General features: G+C 40.3%; 2 protein-coding genes across 2 annotated transcripts; both read left to right on the top strand.

Annotated features, from left to right (window-relative positions):
- Window positions 1-315: 315 nt before the first annotated feature.
- On the top strand, window positions 316-11162 carry LOC137297596 (solute carrier family 49 member 4 homolog). Its single transcript, XM_067829445.1, has 12 exons — window positions 316-623; window positions 2342-2730; window positions 3506-3596; window positions 5232-5395; window positions 6070-6130; window positions 6480-6550; window positions 6814-6864; window positions 7683-7812; window positions 8142-8318; window positions 8712-8830; window positions 9523-9705; window positions 10067-11162. Exons 2-12 carry the CDS (start codon window positions 2349-2351, stop codon window positions 10186-10188), a joined length of 1551 nt encoding a protein of 516 aa, XP_067685546.1. The 5' UTR covers window positions 316-623; window positions 2342-2348; the 3' UTR covers window positions 10189-11162.
- Window positions 11163-17068: 5906 nt separating this feature from the next.
- Window positions 17069-25608, top strand: LOC137297843 (solute carrier family 49 member 4 homolog). Its single transcript, XM_067829805.1, has 11 exons — window positions 17069-17438; window positions 18067-18157; window positions 20061-20224; window positions 20815-20875; window positions 21109-21179; window positions 21451-21501; window positions 22043-22172; window positions 22463-22639; window positions 22935-23053; window positions 24694-24876; window positions 25481-25608. The coding sequence occupies exons 1-11, from the start codon at window positions 17069-17071 to the stop codon at window positions 25606-25608; spliced, it is 1545 nt and encodes a 514-aa protein (XP_067685906.1).
- The last annotated feature ends 937 nt before the right edge of the window (window positions 25609-26545 follow it).

Below are 26545 nucleotides of genomic sequence, written 5' to 3'. Positions count from 1 at the left end.
GAAACTAGTTGAAGTTAACACATACCGTTCAAAAAGGTAGCGGGTTTTCAGTTTTGCGACTATACCACTAACCAATGACGGTGCGTATGAGAAAAAGTAATACATAATTATACAGATGAAAAAATCAAAAGGAATGGAATAGATTGTCACATTTTCATTAATATCACTTCATCATCTCTTTCCTCCTTGGATTCATTATTTGCAGTTTATCAGTCTTGTAAATACAATGTCCCCTACTTTGTCTTTAAAATGGAATGCAAGTCGTCAGTAGTATATACGCCTTAAGTCTAGACATATTCGTTTACATAAGAGAGTAAGGAAGCTACGCATGCGCAAACCAAGTATATTTCAGATTTGTAGGACATGTTTGGCACTAAGCAGACTGCACCAGTTGGATAAACCACGTGGCCACTCCTCTCACTGATCAATATAGGCTATACTGTGTGTGATAATACCGCGTATCATCACGGATAAGTCACAGGACCACCAGGCTAGTGTCACCACATTTTCTAGGGTAACACGAAGAGACTACATGAGCACGACCCTTTCCAACTATAGATAGCAGAACGACCTGTGACTTTGTAGTGGACTGGCTGATATACCCTTCAGTGTCGGAGAAACGGGTAAGTCAAAACACAGGTACGACTAAAAATAACTGCATTGAGTGGTATTATAGAAGCTTGGAAGAAAGTAACGGCAAATTTTGTGGATAAAATTTTATGTATTTCTTTGGTGTGCGATAATTGTCCAAAATAAAGGAAGTTGTTATCTATTAAATATGTCATCAGGGACTTTGATGAGTAGCGATTGTAGGCTACGCATTTCAGGCATCATTGCAATCTTACTGAAATATATAACATACATACACCCGACTGCTGTTTTCTTTCTGAACTATATAACATATATACACCCGACAGTTGTTTTCGTACTGAAATACATAACATTTCTATACACACCGACTGTTTTTTTCTTATTGAAATATATAACATATATACACCCGACAGTTGTTTTCTTTCTGAAATATATATTAACATATATACACCCGACAGTTGTTTTCTTTCTGAAATATATATTAACATATATACACCCGACAGTTGTTTTCTTTCTGAAATATATATTAACATATATACACCCGACAGTTGTTTTCGTACTGAAATACATAACATTTCTATACACACCGACTGTTTTTTTCTTATTGAAATATATAACATATATACACCCGACAGTTGTTTTCTTTCTGAAATATATATTAACATATATACACCCGACAGTTGTTTTCTTTCTGAAATATATATTAACATATATACACCCGACAGTTGTTTTCTTTCTGAAATATATATTAACATATATACACCCGACAGTTGTTTTCTTTCTGAAACATATATTAACATATATACACCCGACAGTTGTTTTCTTTCTGAAATATATATTAACATATATACACCCGACAGTTGTTTTCTTTCTGAAATATATATTAACATATATACACCCGACAGTTGTTTTCTTTCTGAAATATATATTAACATATATACACCCGACAGTTGTTTTCTTTCTGAAATATATATTAACATATATACACCCGACAGTTGTTTTCTTTCTGAAACATATATTAACATATATACACCCGACAGTTGTTTTCTTTCTGAAACATATATTAACATATATACACCCGACAGTTGTTTTCTTTCTGAAATATATATTAACATATATACACCCGACAGTTGTTTTCTTTCTGAAATATATATTAACATATATACACCCGACAGTTGTTTTCTTTCTGAAACATATATTAACATATATACACCCGACAGTTGTTTTCTTTCTGAAACATATATTAACATATATACACCCGACAGTTGTTTTCTTTCTGAAACATATATTAACATATATACACCCGACAGTTGTTTTCTTTCTGAAATATATATTAACATATATACACCCGACAGTTGTTTTCTTTCTGTGTATGGTGTAAATAAATAAATCATCAGAAATACAAGCACCCCGCATGATGTAAGATGTACAACTCTGTCAGATACCATGTCATATTCATACAATGTTCCTAGAAAGCGTTGATAAAAATTGTTTTCTATTACTGATAATAGAATTTTAAAATAGGTGTTACATGTGTTGTATGGTACTCAGTATGGGAGGCAACTCTAGTACGCTTAAGAACGAATCTTACATATCATGAGTTATCTCCCATGGTGTAATAGACGACCTTATCCCGCCACTACAAATCCAACTCCCACGTAGTTGTTGCAACTTATGAGTAAAAGTAACATATTGACGTGTGTAAAGTTTGCTTATTTTAGTTATGATCAATTGCTTACCATTCACACAGGTTCGTCATGGACGACACAAAGACTCCACTGTTAGCGGACCACGAAGACCACTCTTACTCATCAATCGGCGGTTCCGCCACCATCAACCCGGACAGGAAAACCTCCGAATCGTCTATAGACATACACAATTCGGCATCTCAGGGCGCAGAGAACGTTACAAAGGACGATGTTAATGTTAAACTGTATAAAAGACGATGGTATATGTTAATAGTGTTTTCCCTGATGTCGGGAACACAGGCTTTTGTGTGGAATACCTGGTCGCCCATATCAACTTCCAGCGAAGTAGCGTTTGGATGGAATGACGGAGTTATCTCTCTTATGGCCAACTGGGGCCCTATAACTTACTTTATTGGGATGCCAGTATTCGCGTGGATGCTTGATATGAAAGGTGAAAAGAACTGAAATTATTTTCAGATACTGAGTCATTCACGACGCCATGCCATATGTTATATGTGATATCTGTTATTATATCATAATGCATTTCCTCAAAGTAGTTGAGATGGTGCGTTTGCCATTTGGTTAAAGCGTTCGCTCGTCACATCGAAAATCCTGCTTACATAGGTACAATGTGTGAAGCCCATTTCTGGTGTTCCCCGCTATGATATTGCTGGAATATTGCTGAAACTAAACGTAAAACTAAACGTTACTCACGTACTGGTAGTAATATTTATTGTGTCAGTAATTTTGCTGGAATATTGTTAAAATGGCGAAAACTAATTCGCCGACACCATGATACAACTTATGCAATGCCAGCCCTACCTCTCACTGAAGCAAAATATGCAAACTTTAACCTTTTCACGTTCCTCTTCTGAGGCAAGAACGTCAGGTCCTAATTCATATAAGGCGATCTAGCGTGGCTGAAACACTGCAGATGCAACTTTGAATGTAAATTAATTCACAAATAGGCGTTGATTCCTCGTGCCTGTTATCCATGATCGTGGGTTCGAATCCCAACTCTACCATGATTTTGCTTCTCGTCTTCACCAAACGAAGTTTCACACTTGCTCCCTGTCTGGAATCACTCTACTGCACATCAAGCTGTTATGAGCGAAGTATTGTCCAAAGAGGTGCCAGTCAAAACAGAGATTTGTGTTTATATACATGTATTGTCCTTTCTCTATTTCATACAGTATTTTCATAACTCATCTCATTGTATGTTTAAGGTTTGAGGATATCATCTCTCCTGAGCATGTTTTTGATAGCAGCCGGATGCGGAATACGATGTATAACAACCACTCCACCATGGGTCACGTGGTCAGTATTATCGTACACTCACATAATCCCAGATCACGGTATCGCCAGATTATCACACACTGTCTGCTTGAGGGGCTTGTGGAAATCCACGAGTTTCACTTTAGTAATGTTTGCCTCCCACATGAATCATAAACATCTTAAACTGGACAATCGTTCAAAGCGTCCTTGAATCAAGTCTAACTCAATCAAAATGAAGATAGGCCCAGCTTATTTTCTCAATACGTTCATTAGTTACTTTTCATAAAAGCATGTTCAGGAGACTTCAAATCCACCTATATAGACACACAGGAATAAACACAAAATAATAACCTGACCTGCAAAAGAAAGTATACATGGTTTTCAAGGGGTCATTATCATTGACTCAGACTACCTAGACACATAATCGCAATACAATGGCGTTAACAATATCTTTACTCGAACTGAGCTAAGCATTACACACATATTACAGAAACACGTGGCGTCAGGCATTCGCAACTTCACTGGTGTCAGACAGATGATAAGAAGGTACTGAGTTACACACAATAAATGTTCACAACCATCACTTAAGTATCCCGTATGTCCACCCTTGTATCAGTATGGGCAATCAGGCTCCTTGCTGAAGACGTCTGACAAGGTCACGTGGTATACGATGCCATTCTTCCTGGAGACTTGGTAGTGGGTTAGGGCGTTTCCGCACGCACCTGTCTAGTGCATCCGACATGTGCTCGATCGGGGAGATGTCTGGAGAACGTGTCGACCACTGCAGAACGTGCACGTTGTTCCTCTCGTCACTGCCACCGACGGACAACTCGTGCCCAGTGCAGTCTGTGGTGTCTGTGTTCAGGGTCAACGCCTGTCCTTTGAAGGGTCTGTAGGTTCTGATATCTGCTGCCCGATGACGTCTAGCCACCGTGTATCGACCGCCACAGTGATAAGTGGATTCGCCGCCGATGGCGTAACCGCCAGGAAACGGTTTCTGTGGCGTAACGTCCTCAAATGCCGGTCTTCAGCTAGTGTTCTTAGCGCCGGTCACCCACTTCTTGGTCAGTCTTGTGTCTGGCCTGTCTGCCTCTAACGTTGCAGCTGTCTGGAGACGGCTACACGGTTCTTGCAACGTTGACGTGTGTCGACCCCATCTGGAGCACATCTATGGCCTTTCGCATTCCGCAGCTGATAGTCGTGACATCTGTGGTGATCTTTTTACAAACTGCACACTAACTTTTTGTACCATCAGTGAATATGACATTGACACAAGCACAAAATCATGGTTTATGCAATTTACAACTCCAAAGTTTTATTCACGACGTGCACGTGAATTTCACTGCAGGTATCAAATTGGTACCTTGGAGCGATATGTTCCACTTTAAATTTTACCTACAAAATATTTCTTTAGAATTTGAGAAATGGTAAGTTTTGTTATACTTTCTTTTGCCGATCAGTTTATATGATTTGAGACAATGATATGATTACGACTGGACAGCTTCTACTTGGTATGGCATTTATATGATTTGAGACAATGATATGATTACGACTGGACAGCTTCTACTTGGTATGGCATTTATATGATTTGAGACAATGATATGATTACGACTGGACAGCTTCTACTTGGTATGGCATTTATATGATTTGTTTCATATGCACTATGTACTTCTCCAGGACAATGCATATTGGTCAGTTTCTGAACGGTCTTGGTGGGCCGGTTGGGACAGGCGGGCCCCCTTCCATGTCAGCCACGTGGTTTCCGCCCAACGAAAGGACCACAGCCACCGCCTTATCTACAGTCATCAAATTTCTCATGGTAGCTTGTTCTTACATCGTAGGTAAGTCATGGTCAGTTGACATGTTTCTTAGAAGTGAGGCTTCAGCATGAACTAATGGTGATGACATCACTAGAAGAGATTTTACCACTACTGGTGCAATGACTCAAAAGCAAGATACAGGTACAAGTTCAGATGTGTATTGATACATGTCTGATTACTTTCAGAGGCGTCCAATGGCAGTGAATTATTTGGTTTTCATTAGATTTCGGATCCGCGCAGATCCAGTTTAGAATTGACCTTCAGCAACACATACCTGTCGTAGGAGGTGACAGACAGAGTCGAGTTGTCAGACTCGCTGCTTTAACTGACACATGCCGTGGTATCCAGCCTTCTTAGGTCGATTCTGGTTGTATGATCACTGGATTGTGTGGTCCAGGTTCGATTATATCCAGACAGTGAATGAGCGGGAGAACATTTAACTTGAATAGTGCTGAGCACAACAATAAACAAACCAAAATTAGAGCATTGATGCTATTGTTTGTGTTTCTTATTTATCTGTTTGCTTCGATCACTCGATCCGAGAACCGCTTTTCAGATGAAACGTTCGTTTGACGTACATTGTTTTGGTGTTGTGTTTTCCAACAGAGAAGAGTAAACTATATGTTTTAATTAGCTTGTCCTGCAGTGATACGTTTGTTTGTGTTTTTTTTCAATCTGTATCATTTTACATCTAGGGCCCCAACTGGTACCCGAGGTGCAGACGAAAAACTGTACAGTTCATAACTTAACCATGAGGTATGTCTAGTATATCATTTATAAATATCACGTTATTTGTAATATGATCATGCACGATGTAATGAAACCTTTTTGAGGAAGAAGAATTATTACTACAGATATAATACTTTTGCGATCATGCATGGAAACTGAAGGGAACAACTTTTCCTTTTAAGAATATGTGATTTATGTATTAAAAGTGTTATCATTGTTATATAACTGTTAGTTACTTATCTCAACATGACGTGAATATACTCGAGCTTGTGTATGTGCTTGGTACAATTTTTCAAAAATCAAAAGGTACGTCTCTGACATTTTCACATAAAATAATCAAATAAACGCAACAACTTGTCTCATTTTTAATTTAAAGTTCGTCCGAGGCAACACAGTTTGAAGAATTTCAACTCGGAGATGGCTGCATCAACGGCACCAATGTCACCGGTAAGAAAACAATTATCTTCACAGCATCTTTTCATGGAAAAGCAATAATTCTGAAAGATTCAATACTCAAAACCGTATTGCAGCCTTAGAACTGCATGGTATGCATCAAGAACAAGGGAATGCTTGTGTAAGATTATGAAAGAGTTGATATGCAAATTATTAACTGTTATGAACTATATGTGACAGTTATTGTTTTCTGTGTAAGTGTTGGATGTATTTATAACCCATGTGTTTTGACAATGTATGACTGGTTGTGTTTCCAGTGCCGAGTGTCGCGAAACTGAGAGAAGACATAATGTTCCTCATGTATATAGGTAAGGAAATAGGTTTAATTTGAGTCACATCAAATTATACTACACAACAAAAGAAACGCAGCTCTGGGTTTTGTCAACAGTTTGAATAACAGACATAAATATGAACGCTTACTTTTAAGAGATTTAATTTCTTTCGAAACTTACGTTTGTTTTGTTGGTCAGTATATTCCAGAATGTGCCTTGTCAGCTGCCCGACGGTCGGGTTAATATTTAAATCATTATTAGTTTACAAGTTTTAATTCAATTGTGCGTTTAGACGATTCGTTACCTTGTTTCGCCGTTTGTCTGGCTGAACATGCATTTCTGAATATGCCTTAATCGTTGTCTAACGATGTACACACGAGCATGTCAGGCATACCGACATTAAAGAGGCAGTTACTTTACAGTGACTTATATCAGTATATGCACGCATTCGAAATAATCGCCGGCCCGGGGACCCAGCGCCGACTGACATGTTATTAGGCCTCTGTGGCCTTCAGTAAATTATCTGTCTTTTTTCTTTCAACTTGAATCTTTCCTATGTGTCTTTATTAACGTTCTGTAATCACCCTTGATCCATCATGTTACGATAATTCACACTTTCACCTCCTTGTATTTCAGCGCTTTGCGCACAGGAATGGAAAATTCTGGGCAATAGGTTTCGCTAACTGATTTGGTAGGAACAGAGTGAACTTGTTTTTATTGGTTGACTTTCACAAAATGGGCCTGCAGATTTCACTCAGGGCCTGTAGATTTTAAATCAGTCATTTAAGAATGTGCAAGTACATTACAATCACTCTTTTCGGTATGTGCAAGTACATCACTATCACCCATTTCAGAGTGTGCCTGGTCTGTGGGGTTGTTTCTGCTGATGTTGCTGTACTTCCCCAACAAGCCTCCAAATCCTCCTTGTGCGTCGGCCTCGGTCAAGAGAGAGAGCTTCAAAGAGGGTGTGAAAGATCTGCTAAGGTACACATTCACACATAACCCCTATCCCATCACCTCGCCTCTCATACCTCGAACCTCGATAAACAGCACCAGCAATACACGACCGTGAATACACGACCAGTTTGATAGTATAGGTTTGAATATGAATTCTAAAAAGGAAAAAAAACAACCCGACAACATTACCCTTCCATACCACGCAGAGACAAGTCCACTCCATTTGGAACATACACAATAACAAACCAATATAAACAAAAGCCAAACCCAAGCTCTAACAACAACAATCACCTCCCTAGGAGCCAAATCTATAAGAGAGTATGATGATGATGCTGTTCCTATTTTACCGTCATCAGGAGGTATCAGTTCTGGGTTCTGGCCCTGGTTTTCGGCATGGCCGGAGGAGGTAGCACCGCGTGGTCCGGGGTGTTGAAGGTCAACATGAAACCAACTGGCGTCAGTCAGGACCAGGCGGGCTGGATCGGCTTCTACACCTTCTTTGTGAGCTGTGCTGCCATGTTGATTGTGGCCAGGTGAGGTGGTGTTGTGTGTTAAGGCCCTGTCACACCATGACGACTTAACCAGAGTATGTCCACCTGTCGAAATCTTTCTAAAAAGCTGGTATACGTTGAATTACCGATGATGATGTGCTGGGCGTATACATAGCGTATTCATAACGAATTTGACATATACATAACGTATTAGTAACCTGCATAGAACGTTTCGATAACTATGAACAACGAATGCTTAGTGTGTTGCCGGCGGTCACAACTTCTGCCCACTGCTAACACTGAATGGTTCACTCACTCACTTACTCACTCACTCATTGTTGTAGGCTGGTTGATATGTTCTCCCGCTACATGGAGTGGCTCATCACTCACTCACCCAGCCCACCCACTTACTCACTCACTCACTGTCTGTTGTAGGCTGGTCGATCTGTTCTCCCGCTACATGAAGTGGTTCATCAGCTGCGTGTATTTCATCGCGGCATCATTCTTCGCCTGGTTTGCCGTCATATGCACTGGACTGCTTCCGGCCACCTTACGTAATTGTCACCTCTTGCTTAACACATGCTGCCTACTTTAATCCAGGGTCTAGACATTTGAAGTTCTGTCAGGGATGAGATAGTCGTAAGTGGAATTCATTAATATTAACTTACGACTATCTTAGCGCTGAAAGAGCCTCGAAAATCTAATCCCAGTTCTTGGGTTGTCAGCATGGTCCTCCATACGTGCAGTTAGTATAAGGCATGGCGATAACTGTTGATAAACAGACCTTTTATTTATATTCGACACTTCCATGAGTTCAGAGGAACCTTCCATAGGAATTTCCGTTATTTGAAAACTGAGCCGTCTTTGTCCAACAATATACACGAAGGAAGCATGTGGTTTTTGAGCCAGTCACATGTCGCTGTCTCAAAATCGGTCAACTTTACCACAATAACACGTAAGGTTCGTTCTCAGAAACTTACATCTGTCCGACTAGTACGCCTCCCAAGTTGTCGCCATATTATTACAAAGACGTAAGAGCTATTCACCTGGTTTCATCACTGTTTGTTCATAATTTAGTCGGACTCTACTTCTAACAGAAACGTCTTATAGATGTGGGAAGTGTTTCGTCATTTATATTTCGGTACATCTGATTGCTGGACACAGGGATATATGCGACTATTGTATTTTAGCGATGTTATACATCTGATTGCTGGACACAGGGATACATACGACTGTTGTATTTTAGCGATGTTATACGTGAGCGTGATATCAGCGCAGACAGCTCTCCAGACTTCTATTCCAATCATCTTTGAGATGGGCTGTGAACTCACCTATCCTATCGGAGAGGGCACTACCAATGGTACTATGACACTGATGAACAACGCAGGAGCTCTGGTGTTTTTGTTGGTGCTTATGATTCCAAATATTGGTAAGTAGAGAAACATTTTGTCCACATTGTCTTGTGTTCTTTTTATTATTATCATTTATTTATTTGAGTAGCATATGTGTTAAATAAACTCTAGTAAATGGACAGAACTATTTATTAGATAGTTTCTGTCTATGTGAAAAACACCTTGAAGAAGAGGATATTTCCCAGACCAACTGTGGTCAGAGCTTTAAGAATAAAGACGACACCTTAAAATATCAGTCGAGTCGATTAAACTACATGTAGATGTCTAGTGTTTTAAACATTTCGCAGGGCAATTTGGTATCATCACTTTGTCATCTTGGCATGATGATAGTGTCTTCCTCGTGTATACGTACGTTAAGGTGATGTATCATTGTTACAGGGACGGTGTGGATGAACTGGGCATTGGTTGGAGCCATTGGAGTTTCAATACCCATGTTGTTAATGATCCGGGAAACCCACCACAGACTGGATGTTGATGAGACTAAAGTCGTCAAAGATTAACACCTTAATGTTCACAATAAACGAATGCCCGGATACGCAAAGTATGATGTGAATCACTATCATTGAGGCATCGACCCCATTCCAGTTGAAGTGTGCATAATAACAAACATACCTTTACTTCTACGTGCGTCATGGTCAACACCTGTTGTGTGATATCAGTCATACTGCAATTTCTACCTGCTTCATGGTCTACACTTGCAACTTCTAAATGCGTCATGGTTTACACCTGTTGTATGATATCAGTCATACTGCTACTTCTACCTGCGTCATAGTCTACACCTGTAACTTCTACCAGTGTCATGGTCTACACCTGTTGTGTGCTATCAAGCATACTGCAACGTCTACCTGCGTCGTGGTCTACACCTGATGTGTGCTATCAAACATACTGCAACTACTATCTGCGTCATGGTCTACACCTGTTGTGTGATATCAAACATACTGCAGCTACTATCTGCATCATGGTCTACACCTGTTACCTGTTGTGTGATATTAAACATGCTACTACTACTACTACTACTACTACTACTACTACTACTACTACTACTACTACTACTACTTGCGTCATGGTATACGCCTATTTTGTGATATCAGACACATTGCTGCTGTCACCTGTCTCATGGCATACATCCATTCTAAAAGTGGTATACGATGATATCATACGTTCTGCTGCTACTCTTACTTACTTACTAACTACTGTTTCTTTACTACTACCACTTCTATTAAGTGTCTCAGTCGTAATGTATACCTTCTGTGTAATGCCGCATGACCGTGGTGGCAGGAATGACTTGTGTCAATTCAGTTTTGTGGAACACTATTGATGTCTTCATTCACATTCTGTCACAATAAACATTTTCTATGTTTTCTTTTAAGTTATTGACCAAATCAGCATATCATTATCCAGTCACGTGTGTGCAATATAGAATGAACAAAATATAATATTGCTACAATGTTTGAATAAAAAGTAAAGAACATTTTCCTGATTCACTGATTATTTTCCTTAAACTGATATTAATATACTTTCTATCATACCAGTCATTACACCAGCTGTCTAATTAAAGTCCTGTCACAATCACATCCTACAAGAACACCATTTTGTTCCTGCTCGACATTGTGAAATGTGGACACTGGTTTGGATAGTCTGAATATTGCTCCACATAATGGTTTAGGTCTTTTCATAGGAAATACGTCTTTGTTGACATATGTATTAAGAAACAGATAAAATACGAACATCAATCACATCAACACCACGTGTGACGGAATATATTCACGTCTTTATAGATGGTTCTCAATCAAAATACATACTGTATAAATGTTTTCGTGGAAAGTTGTCGATCATGGAACATTGTGTGAGGAATTCCAAGTAACAACAAGAGTTAGACAAGGTTGATTGTTATCACCTCTGCTATTCTTAGTGGTACTTAAACGGTTCACAAGGGAAGTCTATACGGTCATTGGGAAAGGCATACAGGGGACTCTCACCAGTCGACTTGAGGACTTTGCAGACGACCTAGTTCTCCTTACACACAAGCTTCAGGACATGCAAGACAAGGTGGATGCAATGGGGACTGCCTCAGACTGAATTGGTCTCCAGATAAACAGAGATAAGACAAAAGTTCAGAGGACCCCAAACAAAGAACAAGATCCATTACAGATGAAAGAGATTGAAGGCGTCACCGAATCCACCACTTTGGGCAGCAAAATCAGCACAACTGATGGCACAGACGAGAACATCGAGGCTAGGGTCAAGGATCAGAAAAGCCCCAATATGTTTTCACCACATTAAGACCGATCTCGAACAGCCGTGTCCTATTCCTGAAAAAAAAGATCCTCAGCTCTTGTATTCGTTCTTCATTGTTTTATGGAACGAAAACGTAGAGAGTAATCAAGACCAGCTCCATCAAAATACAGACTTTCATCAACTAGTATCTCCGACAGATTCCCCGCATCAAGCTGTTCGATAAAGTCTCCAAACTTGACTTGTTAGTGAGTGAGTTTAATTTTACGCCACACATAGCAATATTCCAGCTATATGGCGGCGGTCTGGAAATAATCGAGTCTGGACCAGACAATTCGGTGATCAACGGCATGGGCATCGATCTGCGCAATTGGGAACCGACGACATGTGTCAACCAAGTCAGCAAGTCTGATCACCAATCCCGTTAGTCGCCTTTTACGATATGCATCCTACAAGGCCTACTGTACCCCGGACCTCCACGGGTAACCTTGACTTGTGGGAAGCAGCGTACAAAGGCCCATTCACTACTCAGATCAGGCGACAAAAGTGGTGGTGGCTCAACATATGACTCAACATAAGTCACAAATGTAATTGCCGAATTCGTATTCAAATTCTGAGGAAACATTCATTACCTGTTTTGAGCAGGTATATTTCAGCATGTTTTAGGAATAATACCAAAAAACATTAGGACCTTTACACAGATGATAACAAAGTATACAAGATTTAACAATTTATTTAAAAAGTTATAAGAACAACCTGTTAGTTTGTATAGGACAGATAAGATCAAGCATGATACCGAGATGTGCATTTTGGGATTTACAAGTAGATATGAATTGTATACTGTTACGGTTAAGAATTTGCTGTGACAAACGATGTAAGAAACCCCCTGAGAACCAGCAAAACAGAACAAAGACATGTCTGAAACATTCAAATATTATTATTAGCAAAGAGAGCACGTTATACAAGGTCACAAGTCAATTTCACAATACCTATTTCAAATACAATACAAGTGAGGCAAAATCTAAGGCAATGGTTCACAAAATATAATATAGCAAACACACCAAAGCCTTAGTGCGAGGGAGAAACAGTTATGCAGAATGTAACACAGCGAGCGGTCTGACGGCGGCTATGAAGATGAAGCTTTGGTATTGATTGACGATGATACTCCAGAATGAATGTGTGTTCCCCCTCAACACGGCAACCAGCCTATATATATATATTCAGTCATTACCCGAAAGTTCGGGCAAATACGACCATCGCCAACACTGTAGAAATCTCTAGCAGTCTCCCGGAAGTAACGAATAGAAAACCAAGGGCAGATCATTCCCGGATAGCCTGCTACCAAACTCTTAAAAACGCTGACCATCTATTATACGAAATGTGACCCATCATAATTATTATTCAAAACACTAAAAGTTGTGACCCAATAATAATTATTGCTTAATTAATAAGAAAAATATACAGGAAAAACACACTCGTAACAATACACATGAGCATTAATTAAACACCACCCATTTTCATGCTATAAAATTGTGTTTAACACAATACATTGGTCATTCATGATATGGATACCAAACACATTGTTACTAAACACAGTGTTGTAGCTAAAGTCTCAATCCATCAACTTCCAACAATGCTACTACTTTTGACTGTAATTTATTGACGGTCATATGGTGGCACTAAATACGTTATCAATAATCATGTCCAAAACGATGGTCACATAGACAATGTCTGTAGGCCAACGTACACAAAGTTCTAAAAAAAACTTTCACTGTTCAGTCCTAAGCCAGCAGTAACGGTGACATCAGTATTTGGTGTATCCTCCCATCGCACGGATAACTGCTGCAACCCTCCTCTTCATGTTGGAAATCAAACGCCGAATGCGCATCATGGGAATCCTCTGCCATTCCTAATGAAGAGTCTGGGCTAATTCCTCTGGATTTTGAACAGGTGGATCCCTTACTTGAACTTGGCGCCCCAGATGGTCCCATAAATACTCAATTGGGTTGACATCAGGACTTCCCGCAGGCCAAGGTAATCTGTCAACTGTGTTGTTCTGCAAGTATGTGCTAACAGATCTGGAACGATGGGGCCTAGCATTATCGTCCATAAATACTGGACGACTGGCGAGGGGGTGGGACAACAGCAGCTTCCAGTTCTTCCTCTTGGTATCACTGACCATTGAGTGTCCCTTGAATGGTCAGCAGCTTCTAGTACTTCCTCTTGGTATCTCTGACCACTGAATGACCCTTGAAAGACCGTAAGATTCAACTTACGGTCATTGGAGATACACCCCCACACCATTACATACTCACCGCCAAAGGGTTCAGATGCATGGATCATCCGCTGTTAATAAACCTATTTACTTCTTCTCCAAACTCGCTAACGGCCATCAGTAACACGAAGAAGAAAACAGCTTTCATCGGACCAATGGATCCTGCGCCATGTCCTCAGATTGTCGTTTTGCCGTTGATTACACCACGCCAAACGTTGAGCCTTGTGTCTATCAGTGAGTAAGGGACGTCTGATTGGACGACGTGCAAGGAACAGCAGACCTGAGCCTCCTTCGAATGGTGCTGGTTGAGAGACGAACACCCACTCGCCATTGTTCACTGAATTCTTTGGCATTGGTCATGGGCCTGTGTCTCAATGGGCAAACTAGGGCACGGCAATCACGGAGAGTGGTCTTTCTCGGCATTCCTGATCGTGGACGATCCTTGACATAACCAGTGGCCGCTAAGGCAACTAAGGACAGTGTGAGAGATATTCAGTCTGGACTCAATGTTGCGACAGGACAAACCAGCTTCATGCATAACAATAATCTGCCATCTGGTATTTTGAGAAAGCCTACGCCTCGGCGTGTCCAAAAAGTTCAATTTCAGCACTGCTCACTTATTGATGCGTCGATAAGAAAGCAACGAGAATACTTCATTTCACCTTTTTATACCCTTCAGTCGCTTGTACCATGACAGAACGTTAGCACGAAAAGCATGCATTTGAGTCAGCCCGTGAGTTTCATGCTAACTGCATGTGTATTTAGATATAACTGGTTGACTTCCCTGTTTTGATCCCTTTTAGTTACAATCGACAATTGTTTTTGGTGGTGCTTAATTAATGTCCATGTCTATATTTTTGCGTTTTCCACGAGATCGGGACTTACGTTATGGCTTTGCTATGTCTTCGTTTCCTGAACAGATCTCCCAAACTTTAGCTTTATCAAACTTGGTACACATGTTTACCATATTCACCATGATCCCTAGATGTGCCTTTTGGGGTTTACACCAGTGTGGGAACGTTTTTGTGGTTTCCATGGCAGCAAGTTTACTTTGGCTGGAATTAGTGGTTGTTCTCTTTTTCCGGCACAAAACTTTACAACCGTTCATTATTTCTTCACTAGATATGGCACACAGATAGGTCCGATGGCATAGTGGTGCCTATTGGTGGGTTTGGATTTCCTTCTAAAATATTGTTTTTTGCGTTTTCATAGCAACCTGAGTGTGGCGGTAATGTTCTTTTCCGGAGCAGAACTGTGAAACCTTACAATACTCTACTTCCACTGTGCCACATGCACACAAAAACATTGACATGCTGTAGACATACTTAGCAGACTTTGTCTTCTTTTTTCAGACACAAGTCCCCACTAAAACAGAGTGTGGGCATGTGTACCTACCTTAGTGAGTAAGGAAGCTATGCAAGTATTTAAGATTTGTGCGACAGATTTTGGCTCCCACAGTTGCTAGAAGCACTCTGCTCACTGTACCAATTCGATACACCATGTGACATCACCCTCACTGATGTACATTAACACTATATCGGTGTGATAATACACAACGATTAGACCACGGATAGGTCACAGGGTTAATAGGTCAGAGTCATCTCACATTTCTAGGGTAACACGAAGAGGCTTCATGAGCACAACTCTTTCCTGGTGTAGATAGCAGAACAACCTGTGACTGGCTGATATATTCTACGGCGTGGGAGAAAAGGGGTACGTCAAAACATAAGTACCACAAAGAGTAATACTCCCATCACACCAAACATGTCCTCAGTATGTTCTTGGGATCGGGCTGGAACTTTCACCTGTGTACAGTCTGCTTAAGAACTGCATAGACTGACTCGGTCGGAATAGGGGCGGAAGGGTGCTCCAAAACGCAAAACATGTCCAACATCCTACCCGTGTTAAAACTGGACGGAGTGACAACGTACTTACAACGTGGTTGCCGTATTACCAGCGGAATTGCCGTACTTCTGTCTTACTGGTTACGTGTGTGGACGTAGTGCAGTAGGGTATCGTTTACAATACGTTAGTACTCATTTTCCAACGCGCCCATCCCGTTCGTAGCCAGACCTAACTCGACCGCACTGCGTCCTTAATTAGTTCAAACCAAAACGCATCGTTCATAGGAAGTTCGTAGTACGTCTCTAAAACTTCGTAATGGTTCTTAGCTATGTTCTACTCGTTGTTAGTACATTTATGTTGTTCCCATGCAGCTTTTACTACGTCAACACCGTGTGTAGTACGCTATGACATGGTAGGGTATAAATACGTGCATTTTTAAAGCGTTCGTCATTTGTGACAGATATTTTACATTACAACAGGTTTCGCATAAAATCAATTATCATTTAAGCTCGCTGCTCGTTGTTGTATATATTATTGTAATACATTTACATTTTCAGGTCTTTCGTCTAGGTTCTAACGCCGTTATGAAGCAAGCTGTGTGAAGAAGATGTGAACATTCTTACTGTTATGTCACGTTATCTACGTGCACTTGCTTGATAACGACGTTAGACTCTAAACTTAGACATCAGTGCTACTTTAAGAACGGCGGATAAACGTGTTATCCTGTCACTATTACAAATCTAGCATCTCATTATCAGGAGGCGATGGATTGGCGTAGTAATTGAAACGTCCGCTGGTCACGTATAAGATCCGAGTTCGATTCGCTACAACGGAACAATGTGTGAAGTCAATTTCTAATGTCCCCCGCCGAGCTATTTCTGGAATATTTCTAACAGCGGCGCAAAACTAAATGTTACTCACTGACTATTATCATCAGAAGATATTGGCTCATATAAATCATTTGTGTGTATAAAGTTTGAATATTTTAAGTAAGACGAATGTCTTAACTTTGACACAGGTTCGTCATGGAGGACTCAGAGACTCCACTGTTAGCGGACCACGAAGACCACTCTTACTCATCAGTCAGCGGTTCCGCCACCATTAACTCGGACAGGAAGACTTCAGAATCGTCTATAGACATACAGAACTCTGCATCTCGGGAGACAAAAGACGATGTTAATGTTAAACTGTATAAGAGACGATGGTATATGTTAATAGTGTTTTCCCTGATGTCGGGGACTCAATCTTTTGTGTGGAATACCTGGTCGCCCATATCAAATTCAAGTGAAGTAGCGTTTGGATGGAATGACGGAGTTATCTCTCTTATGGCCAACTGGGGCCCTATAACTTACTTTATTGGGATGCCAATATTCGCGTGGATGTTGGATATGAAAGGTGACGTTTTTTCTCCAAGTGATGGCTCATTCACCCTGTTATGTGTCACGTCAATGAAACCTCTGCTGTTAATATATTATATGCATTTCACGGGCATGCCAGATGCATTTGGGTACGTGGCTGGTTAAAGTGTTCGGTCAACACGACGAAGACCTGGGTGCGATTCCCTGCATCGATACAAAGTGTGAAACTCATACAATCTCTCTGCGCAATATTGCTGGAATATTGCTAAATGTGACAGAAAACAGTATAACCTATAGAATGACTACCACCCTCACTGAAGCAAAACTTTAATCTTTTCACTTTCCGATTTTTGAAGCAAGGAATTATGTTCTTATTCATGTAAGGCGACACAGCATGGCTGAATTACTGCCGGTGTGACAAAACCTAAATTCGCCCACTCGTAGCGTGCTATACAGAATTACTTCCTTCCGCGAGTCATTAATCAGATTTTACCACCAGTCTCATACCTGTCGCCATGTGGAGAATCCCTGAAGCTGACATTCGTGTCATAACATAAATATTGTTCAAAGTGGTGTCAGACAAAACAGAGAATTGTGTTTACATGTGTATATACATGTACTGTCCCTTACAAAGTTTTCATAACTTATCTCACCGTCTGTTTTAGGTTTGAGGGTATCATCTCTCCTGAGCATGCTCTTGATAGCGGCCGGGTGCGGAATACGATGTATAACAACCACTCCACCATGGGTCACGTGGTCAGTATTATCGTACAGATCACGTTATCGCCAGATTATCACACACCAGATTATCTGCTTGAGGGGCTTTTTCCACGAGTTGTTTCATTTTAGTAAGGTTTGCCTCCCACATGAATCTTAAACATCTTAAACTGGACAATTGTTCAAAGCGTCCTTGAATCAAGTCTAACTCAATCAAAATGAAGACAGGCCCAGCTTATTTTCTCAATACGTTCATTAGTCACTTTTCCTAACATAATCCCAGATCGTGTTAACACCCGTTATCACTTCAAATCGACCCCCAGGGAGACATAAAATACATGATTTAACACCGACTACTTGCCATGAAATGTATATAGGTTGCTTTGTTTATTATATACCCATGTAAACTGGTGGTCACTATCAGTATAGTTCACGTCACCTGGTAGATCTATTAATATCTTGTTCAGTTATTACTGTTTCTAGTTACAGAAGTAGGAGCTTAAAGCAACGCACCCGAAAATGGTTGTACACAGGGTCAGTTCATTCAATTTGCAACAGATAATTTAAATCCATCTGAGAACATGGATTAAAGCATACCGATGACGTTTCTGCCAATCAGATCATTGCAAAGGATGCCGAGGTGTTGATGCGCTAAAAGGGATGGGTTCATATGCCTTGGGTTCATATGTTACGGAGATGCTGAATCGAATTGCTGGATGTCTTCAACAATTCATGTAGAATATAAAACGAATCACACGATAGTATCATTCTCAGTATTGAGTTATGCCACCTTCTTGCGTATGATTAACCTGAATCCCCGACTCGGAGCCGTATTTGCTCAGCTTATGTGTTTGTGGACGTGCCTGCACTTATTTTTTCGGCAATTTACCACTAAGCCCGTGTCATCAACATCAAGCGAGAAATCCTTCAGTGCAATGAGGAGGAGGGCATGCCTTCCCTCCACCATGTTTGATGTCCGTATTTCAGTATCACCTGCACTTATCCATGTGCACAGAGACATGCCAGTAAACACAGGCCTTGTCACTGAGCTCGAAAGACGAGGCCCGTGGATTTCATTTAAAACTTTACATAACGTGCTCACAGCAATACAGTTTTTTCTCATCAGAATACAGACTTTTTTTCCTCTCTTATTGACCCTTAATTATCATTTGTTCAAAATGTGTGTATATAGACACTTAAGTAATAAGGAAAAATATCTCAGTATTCAATGTGTATTCACTGCTTGCAACACTACATGTAACAATTGGCTTCAGCCGATATAACTAGCACTTGGCTACAATTTTTTCTATATGCATATAATAATACAGTGTGTTGTGACTTCTGTTAACCCCCTACAGACCCCTCAGTAAATGCAAATGGGAAGTTGAGTTTTTTTGATTTTGACAAAAAAGTAAAACAGATGGTGTAAATAACATTTTATAGCAAAACAGAATAATATGACTTGTGCTTTTAATTCTCTTTCAGATAAATCGTAATTTCGATGAGAAAAAAAGAGGAACTGAACTGCATGTTCATGAAGTTTATTTTACACTTGAAAATAGAGATGATATGCTCTGAGAAGTCTTTTATCTATAGTTTCGTTTAAACTATACGATTTTTCCAGCCCATATATTGGTAGTTCCTTGTGTGCTCTTTGAAAATATACATATAAAAGAACATTTGAGTCTCAATGTTGGTGTTTTAGGAATTATTCTCTAAACATTTCAACTTTTTCATTTTTTTTACGCTTTAGCGTATTAGTATAACACATGTGTTAGCAGATAGGGCTAAACAAAAAGTAGCTTGAATTTCCAGAACATTTATTAGTAGTACCGCGCGTTCTCTGATAAAATATAGAATCAGAGTACATTAGTGTGTCCATGTGAGATTTTATAAAATATTCTCTGAAATTTTCATAGATAGATACTATCTTCTTCTCCAGGACAATGCATACTGGTCAGTTTCTGAACGGTCTTGGTGGGCCGGTTGGGACAGGCGGGCCCCCTTCCATGTCAGCCACTTGGTTTCCGCCCAACGAAAGGACCACAGCCACCGCCTTATCTACAGTCATCAAATTTCTCATGGTAGCTTGTTCTTACATCGTAGGTAAGTCATGGTCAGTTGACAAACGTGTTGCTCACAGATTTACTTTCAGATTCATAATCTATGTTAGTCAGTTATGGAATCACAAGGAGAAATGCAGGCGTCCCATTTTAGCACACTATTGATGCAATGACTCAATGCTGGATAGAAATATGTGTCTAACTGCTTTGTTCACTCGATCCAAGAGTGAGTGAGTTTAGTTTTACGCCGCACTCAGCAATGTTCCAGCTATATGGTGGCGGTCTGTTAATAATCGAGTCTGGACCAGAAAATCCTGTGATCAACAACATGAACACCGATCTGCGCAATTGGGAACCGATGACATGTGTCAGCGAGCCTGACAACCCGATCCCGTTTGTCGCCTCTTACGACAAGCACAGGGTTGCTGAAGGCGCATTCTACCCCGGGACCTCCACGGGTCTACTCGATGCAAGAGCCGCTGATCAGATAAAACGTTCGTCTGACGTACACTGTTGTGGGGTTTGAGTTGGTGTTGTGTTTTCCAACAGGGAAGAGTAAACTGTATGTTTTAATTAGCTTGTGCTGCAGTGATCCGTTGTGTTCTTTTTCAATCTGTATCATTTTACGTCTAGGGCCCCAACTGGTACCCGAGGTGCAGACGAAAAACTGTACAGTTCATAACATAACCATGAGGTATGTTTCATTTTATGAGTAGTATGATCCTATACGATATTTTGTAAGATTTTCTTGGAAAAGAATGGAAGGAAAGAAATATAACACTTGATTTAAGTATGAACTATGTTTTAATGCTTCGTTTAATGTCTAAGAGTGACCTTGATATTTTCAAAACATCGAAAACACATGTCTCTGACATTGTCACAAGAATTAATCATATAAACGCAACGTTTGGTCCTACTTTTCTGAAGTTCCTCCGATGTATCACAGTTTGAAGAAGTTCAACTCGAAAATGGCTGCATCAACGGCACCAACATCACAGGTTAGAAAACAATTATCGCCACAATATTTTTTTTCAGTTTGTAATAGTGATAATTGTGAATGCTTCAGTACTCAAAACAGTATTGACTCCTTATACACCTTGTGGTTACTATGGACATGTATTAAGCGCAAGAGAATGTATGTGTAAAATTACGAAAAGATTTATCCATAAATTGTTGTCACACGAGTAACAGATACAAAATGACCGTTTAAGTGTTGAATGTATTTATAACCCGTATGTTTTGACAGTGTATGACTGGTTGTGTTTCCAGTGCCGAGTGTCGCGAAACTGAGAGAAGACATAATGTTCCTCATGTATATAGGTAAGGAAATAGGTTTAAATCGTAGTTTTCATAATGAACAATTTGTAACTATCTTTGGGGATAAAGGTTAACTAAATTTATATATGAGTTTACCCTAAAACATACGTTGTTTCAGTGTGGTCAGCTGCACCAAATAATTATATAATTTTGCCATTTGTTTCAGTGTGAATTCACACAGTAGTGTAATATACTTTACGGGCATGTATTTCAGTTTGCACAAGTAGTTTACCATCACGCTTTTCAGCACGTGTAAGTACTTTACAATCATGTTTTTCAGAGTAAACAGGCTTCTAAGTAGACGTATATTTTCAGTGTGTACGTATACTTTACGATCATGCCTTTCTGATCATGCCTTATTTGTTGAGCAATTATGTGCACACGTGCATCTTAGGTGTTCAAATATCACTCCTTTCAGTATGTGCACGTGGTTACAATCACCCATTTCAGTATGTGCAGATACTTTACAATCACTTATTTCAGTATGTGCAAGTACTTTACAATCACTCATATCAGTATGTGCAGGTACAACATATTATTTCAGAGTGTGCCTGGTCTGTGGGGTTGTTTCTGCTGATGTTGCTGTATTTCCCCAACAAGCCTCCAAATCCCCCTTGTGTGTCGGCCTCGGTCAAGAGAGAGAGCTTCAAAGAGGGAGTGAAAGATCTGCTAAGGTACACATTCACACATATCCATTATCCCATCACCTTTCGCCTCTCCTACGTCGATAAACAGCACCAGCAATACACGACCGTTAATACACAACCAGTTTCATAGTACGGTTTTGAATTATATATATGAATCCTAAAAAGAAAAAAACACCTCGACAACATTACCCTTCCATACCACGCAGAGACAAGTCCACTGCATTTGAAACATACACAATAACAACCCAATATAACACAGAAACACTATGTCGTATGTCAATACGATAATGATGCTGTTCCTATTTTGCGTTTACTAGGAGGTATCAGTTCTGGGTTCTGGCCCTGGTGTTCGGCATGGCCGGAGGAGGTAGCACCGCGTGGACCGGGGTGTTGAAGGTTAACATGAAACCAACTGGCATCAGTCAGGACCAGGCGGGCTGGATCGGCTTCTACACCTTCTTTGCCAGTTGTGCCGCCATGTTGATTGTGGCCAGGTGAGGTTGTGTGTGTTATCAACAATGTGAACTGAATCTCGGTGTGTTCTCCCGCTACATGAAATGGTTCATCACACCTTCACGCACCCACTATCTGTTGTTGGCAGGTTGTGTTCTCTCGCTACGTGTAGTGGTTCATCACGCACTCACTCACTCACTCGCTCACTCAGCTCACTGTCTGTTGTAGACTGGTTGGTACGTTCTCCTGTTACATTAAGTAGTTCATGACACACGCACGCACTCACTCACTCACTCAATCAATCACTCAATCAATCACCCACTCACTCTGTTGTAGGCTGGTCGATGTGTTCTCCCGCTACATGAAGTGGTTCATCAGTGGCGTGTACTTCATCGCGGCATCATTCTTCGCCTGGTTTGCCGTCATATGCACTGGACTGCTTCCGGCCACCTTACGTAATTGTCACCTCTTGCTTAAAACATGCTGCCTACTTTAATACAGGGTCTAGACTTTTGAAGCTCCGTCAGGGATGAGATAGTCGTAAGTGCCATCCATTAACATTAACTTACTACTATCTTAGCGGTGAAAGAGCCTCGAAAATGTAATCCCACTTCTTGGTTTGCCAGCATGGTCCTCCATACTTGCAGCGAGTATAAAGGCATGGCAATAACTGTCTTGACAAACAGACCTTTTATTTATATTCGATACTTCCATGAGTTCAGATTAACCTTAAGTGGGAGCTGGCGTTATTTGATCCCCAGGCCGTCTTTGTCCAACCAATATACACGAAGGAAGCTTGGGTTCTTTAGCCAGTGAGATGTCGCTGTCTCAAAACCGTTCATTTTTACCACAATATCTCGTAAGGTTTATTCTCAGAAACCCACTCAGAATTTTACATCTGCCAGTAGCGTACCTGCTATAAGGCACGTGCTTACATGTTATATCTTCTGCATTTTATTTTACATGTGGTATGGTATGGATCTATTTCTTCGACTGTAGTTTCCCTTTCAATGTGTGCTACTTTACTCCAGGTACAAGTATGACAATGACAATGCCTTATTACACGTGAGGGAATTCATGTATAAAGCCAGGGCTCAAACGTTGATAAAATGATTTTAAGTATTTTAAGATTTCATCTGTGAAAGAAGAAGAAAAAAAAATAAGTATCCGTTCCAGAGTTCCATTCACCGCCATATTCAAGCCTGGAAATGGTTTGGCTGATCAGGAAAAGAGGTGTCTAGACCAACCATTTTGGTACATTTGTCCCCAACATTAGAAGACATAAAAGGCTCGTGCAGTTGTGTCTACAGTTTATTTCATCTCTGGGTACGCCCCAGTTTGTCCTCGATAATACCCTCGATTTGACATATTTGTATTTTAAAGAGACGCAAACACGTGGTCTCATCCAAAGCTGACAATGATTCATAAACAAATGCTGATGATATTGTCGGAATCGGTCAGCTGACTCTACTTTACCCCGGCCCAAAGTTTGTGGGATTGGTTTTGTCATTTATATTTCTATATATCTGATTGCTGGACACGGGGATATATCGGACCTAATTGCAATGTGACTACTATATTTGTAGCGGTCCTATACGTGAGCATGATAACATCTTCCATACACACAGATCCATCAAGCAAACCCAATGGTCACTAGAACGTGTCTTCTTGATTACCTCAAGAAGTGTGAATTGTGGACACCAATGGCTGGAGTTTGTGAATATTACTCCATATTATTAGAAATGTCTTTTCATACACAATGCTTGCTGAAGTATGTTTGAAGCAAGAGATGAAACATCAGCGTCATGTAGGATAGGAAGTGTTTGTGAGAATTAACGTCGCTGGAGGTGGATTGATACACTGCTGAAATTGACACATTTGAACGTTAGACAAACATAAATACATTAATTGGCTCACAAAACTGTAGACACAAACTAAGTAAACAGTTCTAATTCGATGTTTTATAGAAAAGGTATTGAGAGCCCATGACGACGTATACTTCATTAATTTATTAATCAGTAACTTTGTTTTAGTTTTAGTTGAATTGTCCATTGTTACACCTTACAATAACACGGTTGTTGTTCTCTACTCCTAGCTGCTGTGTACGTTAGTGTGATAGCGGGAAGGATGGTGATGAGTTCGTCTGTACCCGTCATCTTTGAGTTTGGGTGTGAACTGACCTATCCCATCGGCGAAGGCACAACGAACGGCGCGATGACGTTCATGAACAATACTGGAGCGTTCATATACCTTCTGACGCTCATGATTCCAGACATAGGTAAGAAGTATGTCTGTGAGGAAATCACATACAGTTGATCAGTTGTGTACATTATTCGACTACGTTCGTAGTATGATGGATAGAGTCCATACGGTTGATGGTTCGATCCCGACAAGCTTCTTACCTACAGAGGGGCAATGATACCTCTCCTGTTAATATATCCTATACGTATACATTTAGATGCAGGTTGGTTCGCTATTGGTTAGAACGTTCATTCGTCACGCCGAAAACCCGGCTTCGATTCCCCCACATGGATACAATGCATGAAGCCCATTGCTGGTGTCCCGCGACGTGTTTGCTGGAATACTGCTAAAAGCGGAGTAAAATTAAACTCACTCACTATTACCAAAAGACGTTACAACTGGTAATTGCTGTTACCTTTCCTGGATGAAAAGGGTAAAGCAAGGGTGTGCATGCGTAAGTGTTCAATAATATTGCACGCCTCGTTGAACACCTTACCTTACACCATTCTCCTTTCAGGTACCAGTTGGAAGCTTAATGTATAACACAAAGACGCAATTAGTCTCCAAATTTGCTTATTCTAATTATGATGTTCACATTTCGTGAAGTCAGATGCATGTTATATGTTGGGTATTGTTTGTAGGTACGGTTTGGATGAACTGGACTCTGGTTGGCGCCGTAAGCCTCTCCATACCGTTGTTGTTGATGTTAAAAGAGAAACACCACCGCCTGGATGTGGATGAAACAAGGCCACGATTGACGGCCAGCTGATCTGCAGTAACAACTTGATGTTCTGGATGAGCTGTTGATACATTCTTGTGTCGTTTTGTCGCCCATAATCAGGGCTGAGAAAGCCTCTACTGGTACAGTGAATTTAGGGCTAGGATTATCTTTGCAGTGTCAGTCAAGCATTCTTGAGACTGGTTTAAAAGCATTTTTATCATAACACAATGGAAAATAGCATACTGCACCAATAAACCCAGTCGTGCATCCCATGTATATTAGCAAAATATACCTTTCCAGTGCCTTGACTTTAAGGTTATTGGATCAATAACACGTGACAACCAAGGCAGTGAGCCAATCGGTCCCGTTAGTCGCCTCTTACGACAAGCATGGGGTACTTAACATCAGTTCTAACCCGGATCTCCACGGATAATTTATTATTACCCACAATACTCATCCCAGATGTGTTATATTTTCGAATGATGTGTGTGACTTAAATCTGTGCTTAAATGATGTATTTCACTGGTATTACGGCTTTTTCTATACATAGTTTATGAACTGAAACAAATAATGAGTTTAGTTTCTTATTGTCAGTTATTGTACAGCGAGTGCTAAGGAGTATACACAATGTAATGTCAGGGACAATGGGGTGGTCTAGTGGTTAAAGCATCCGCTCGTCACATCAGGTACGATTCCTCACATGGGTACAATATGTGAAGCCTATTTATGATGTTCCCCGACGTGATGCAGTACTTGGGGATATTACAAAGACGATATAGACCCATATTCACACATTCATTTAATACAGTCTGAAAAAAGATATTTGTACCTATGAAAGCTGGAAGAAAAAAATAAACATGGGTTAGCGTCTTAAGATATGTGTCATCTTTTGACAGACGACCATTAAACTATTTCACAAGAGATAATTCACTTTTGATACATGTTCATTCTACATATATATGGGTGGTTTTAAAATATTTGTACC

The sequence above is a fragment of the Haliotis asinina genome, chromosome 10, assembly GCF_037392515.1.
Source record: "Haliotis asinina isolate JCU_RB_2024 chromosome 10, JCU_Hal_asi_v2, whole genome shotgun sequence".
In the NCBI taxonomy this organism is placed as follows: Eukaryota; Metazoa; Mollusca; class Gastropoda; order Lepetellida; family Haliotidae; genus Haliotis; species Haliotis asinina.
Note: the sequence above shows the minus strand (reverse complement) of the source record. Positions and strands in the feature narration are given on the sequence as shown.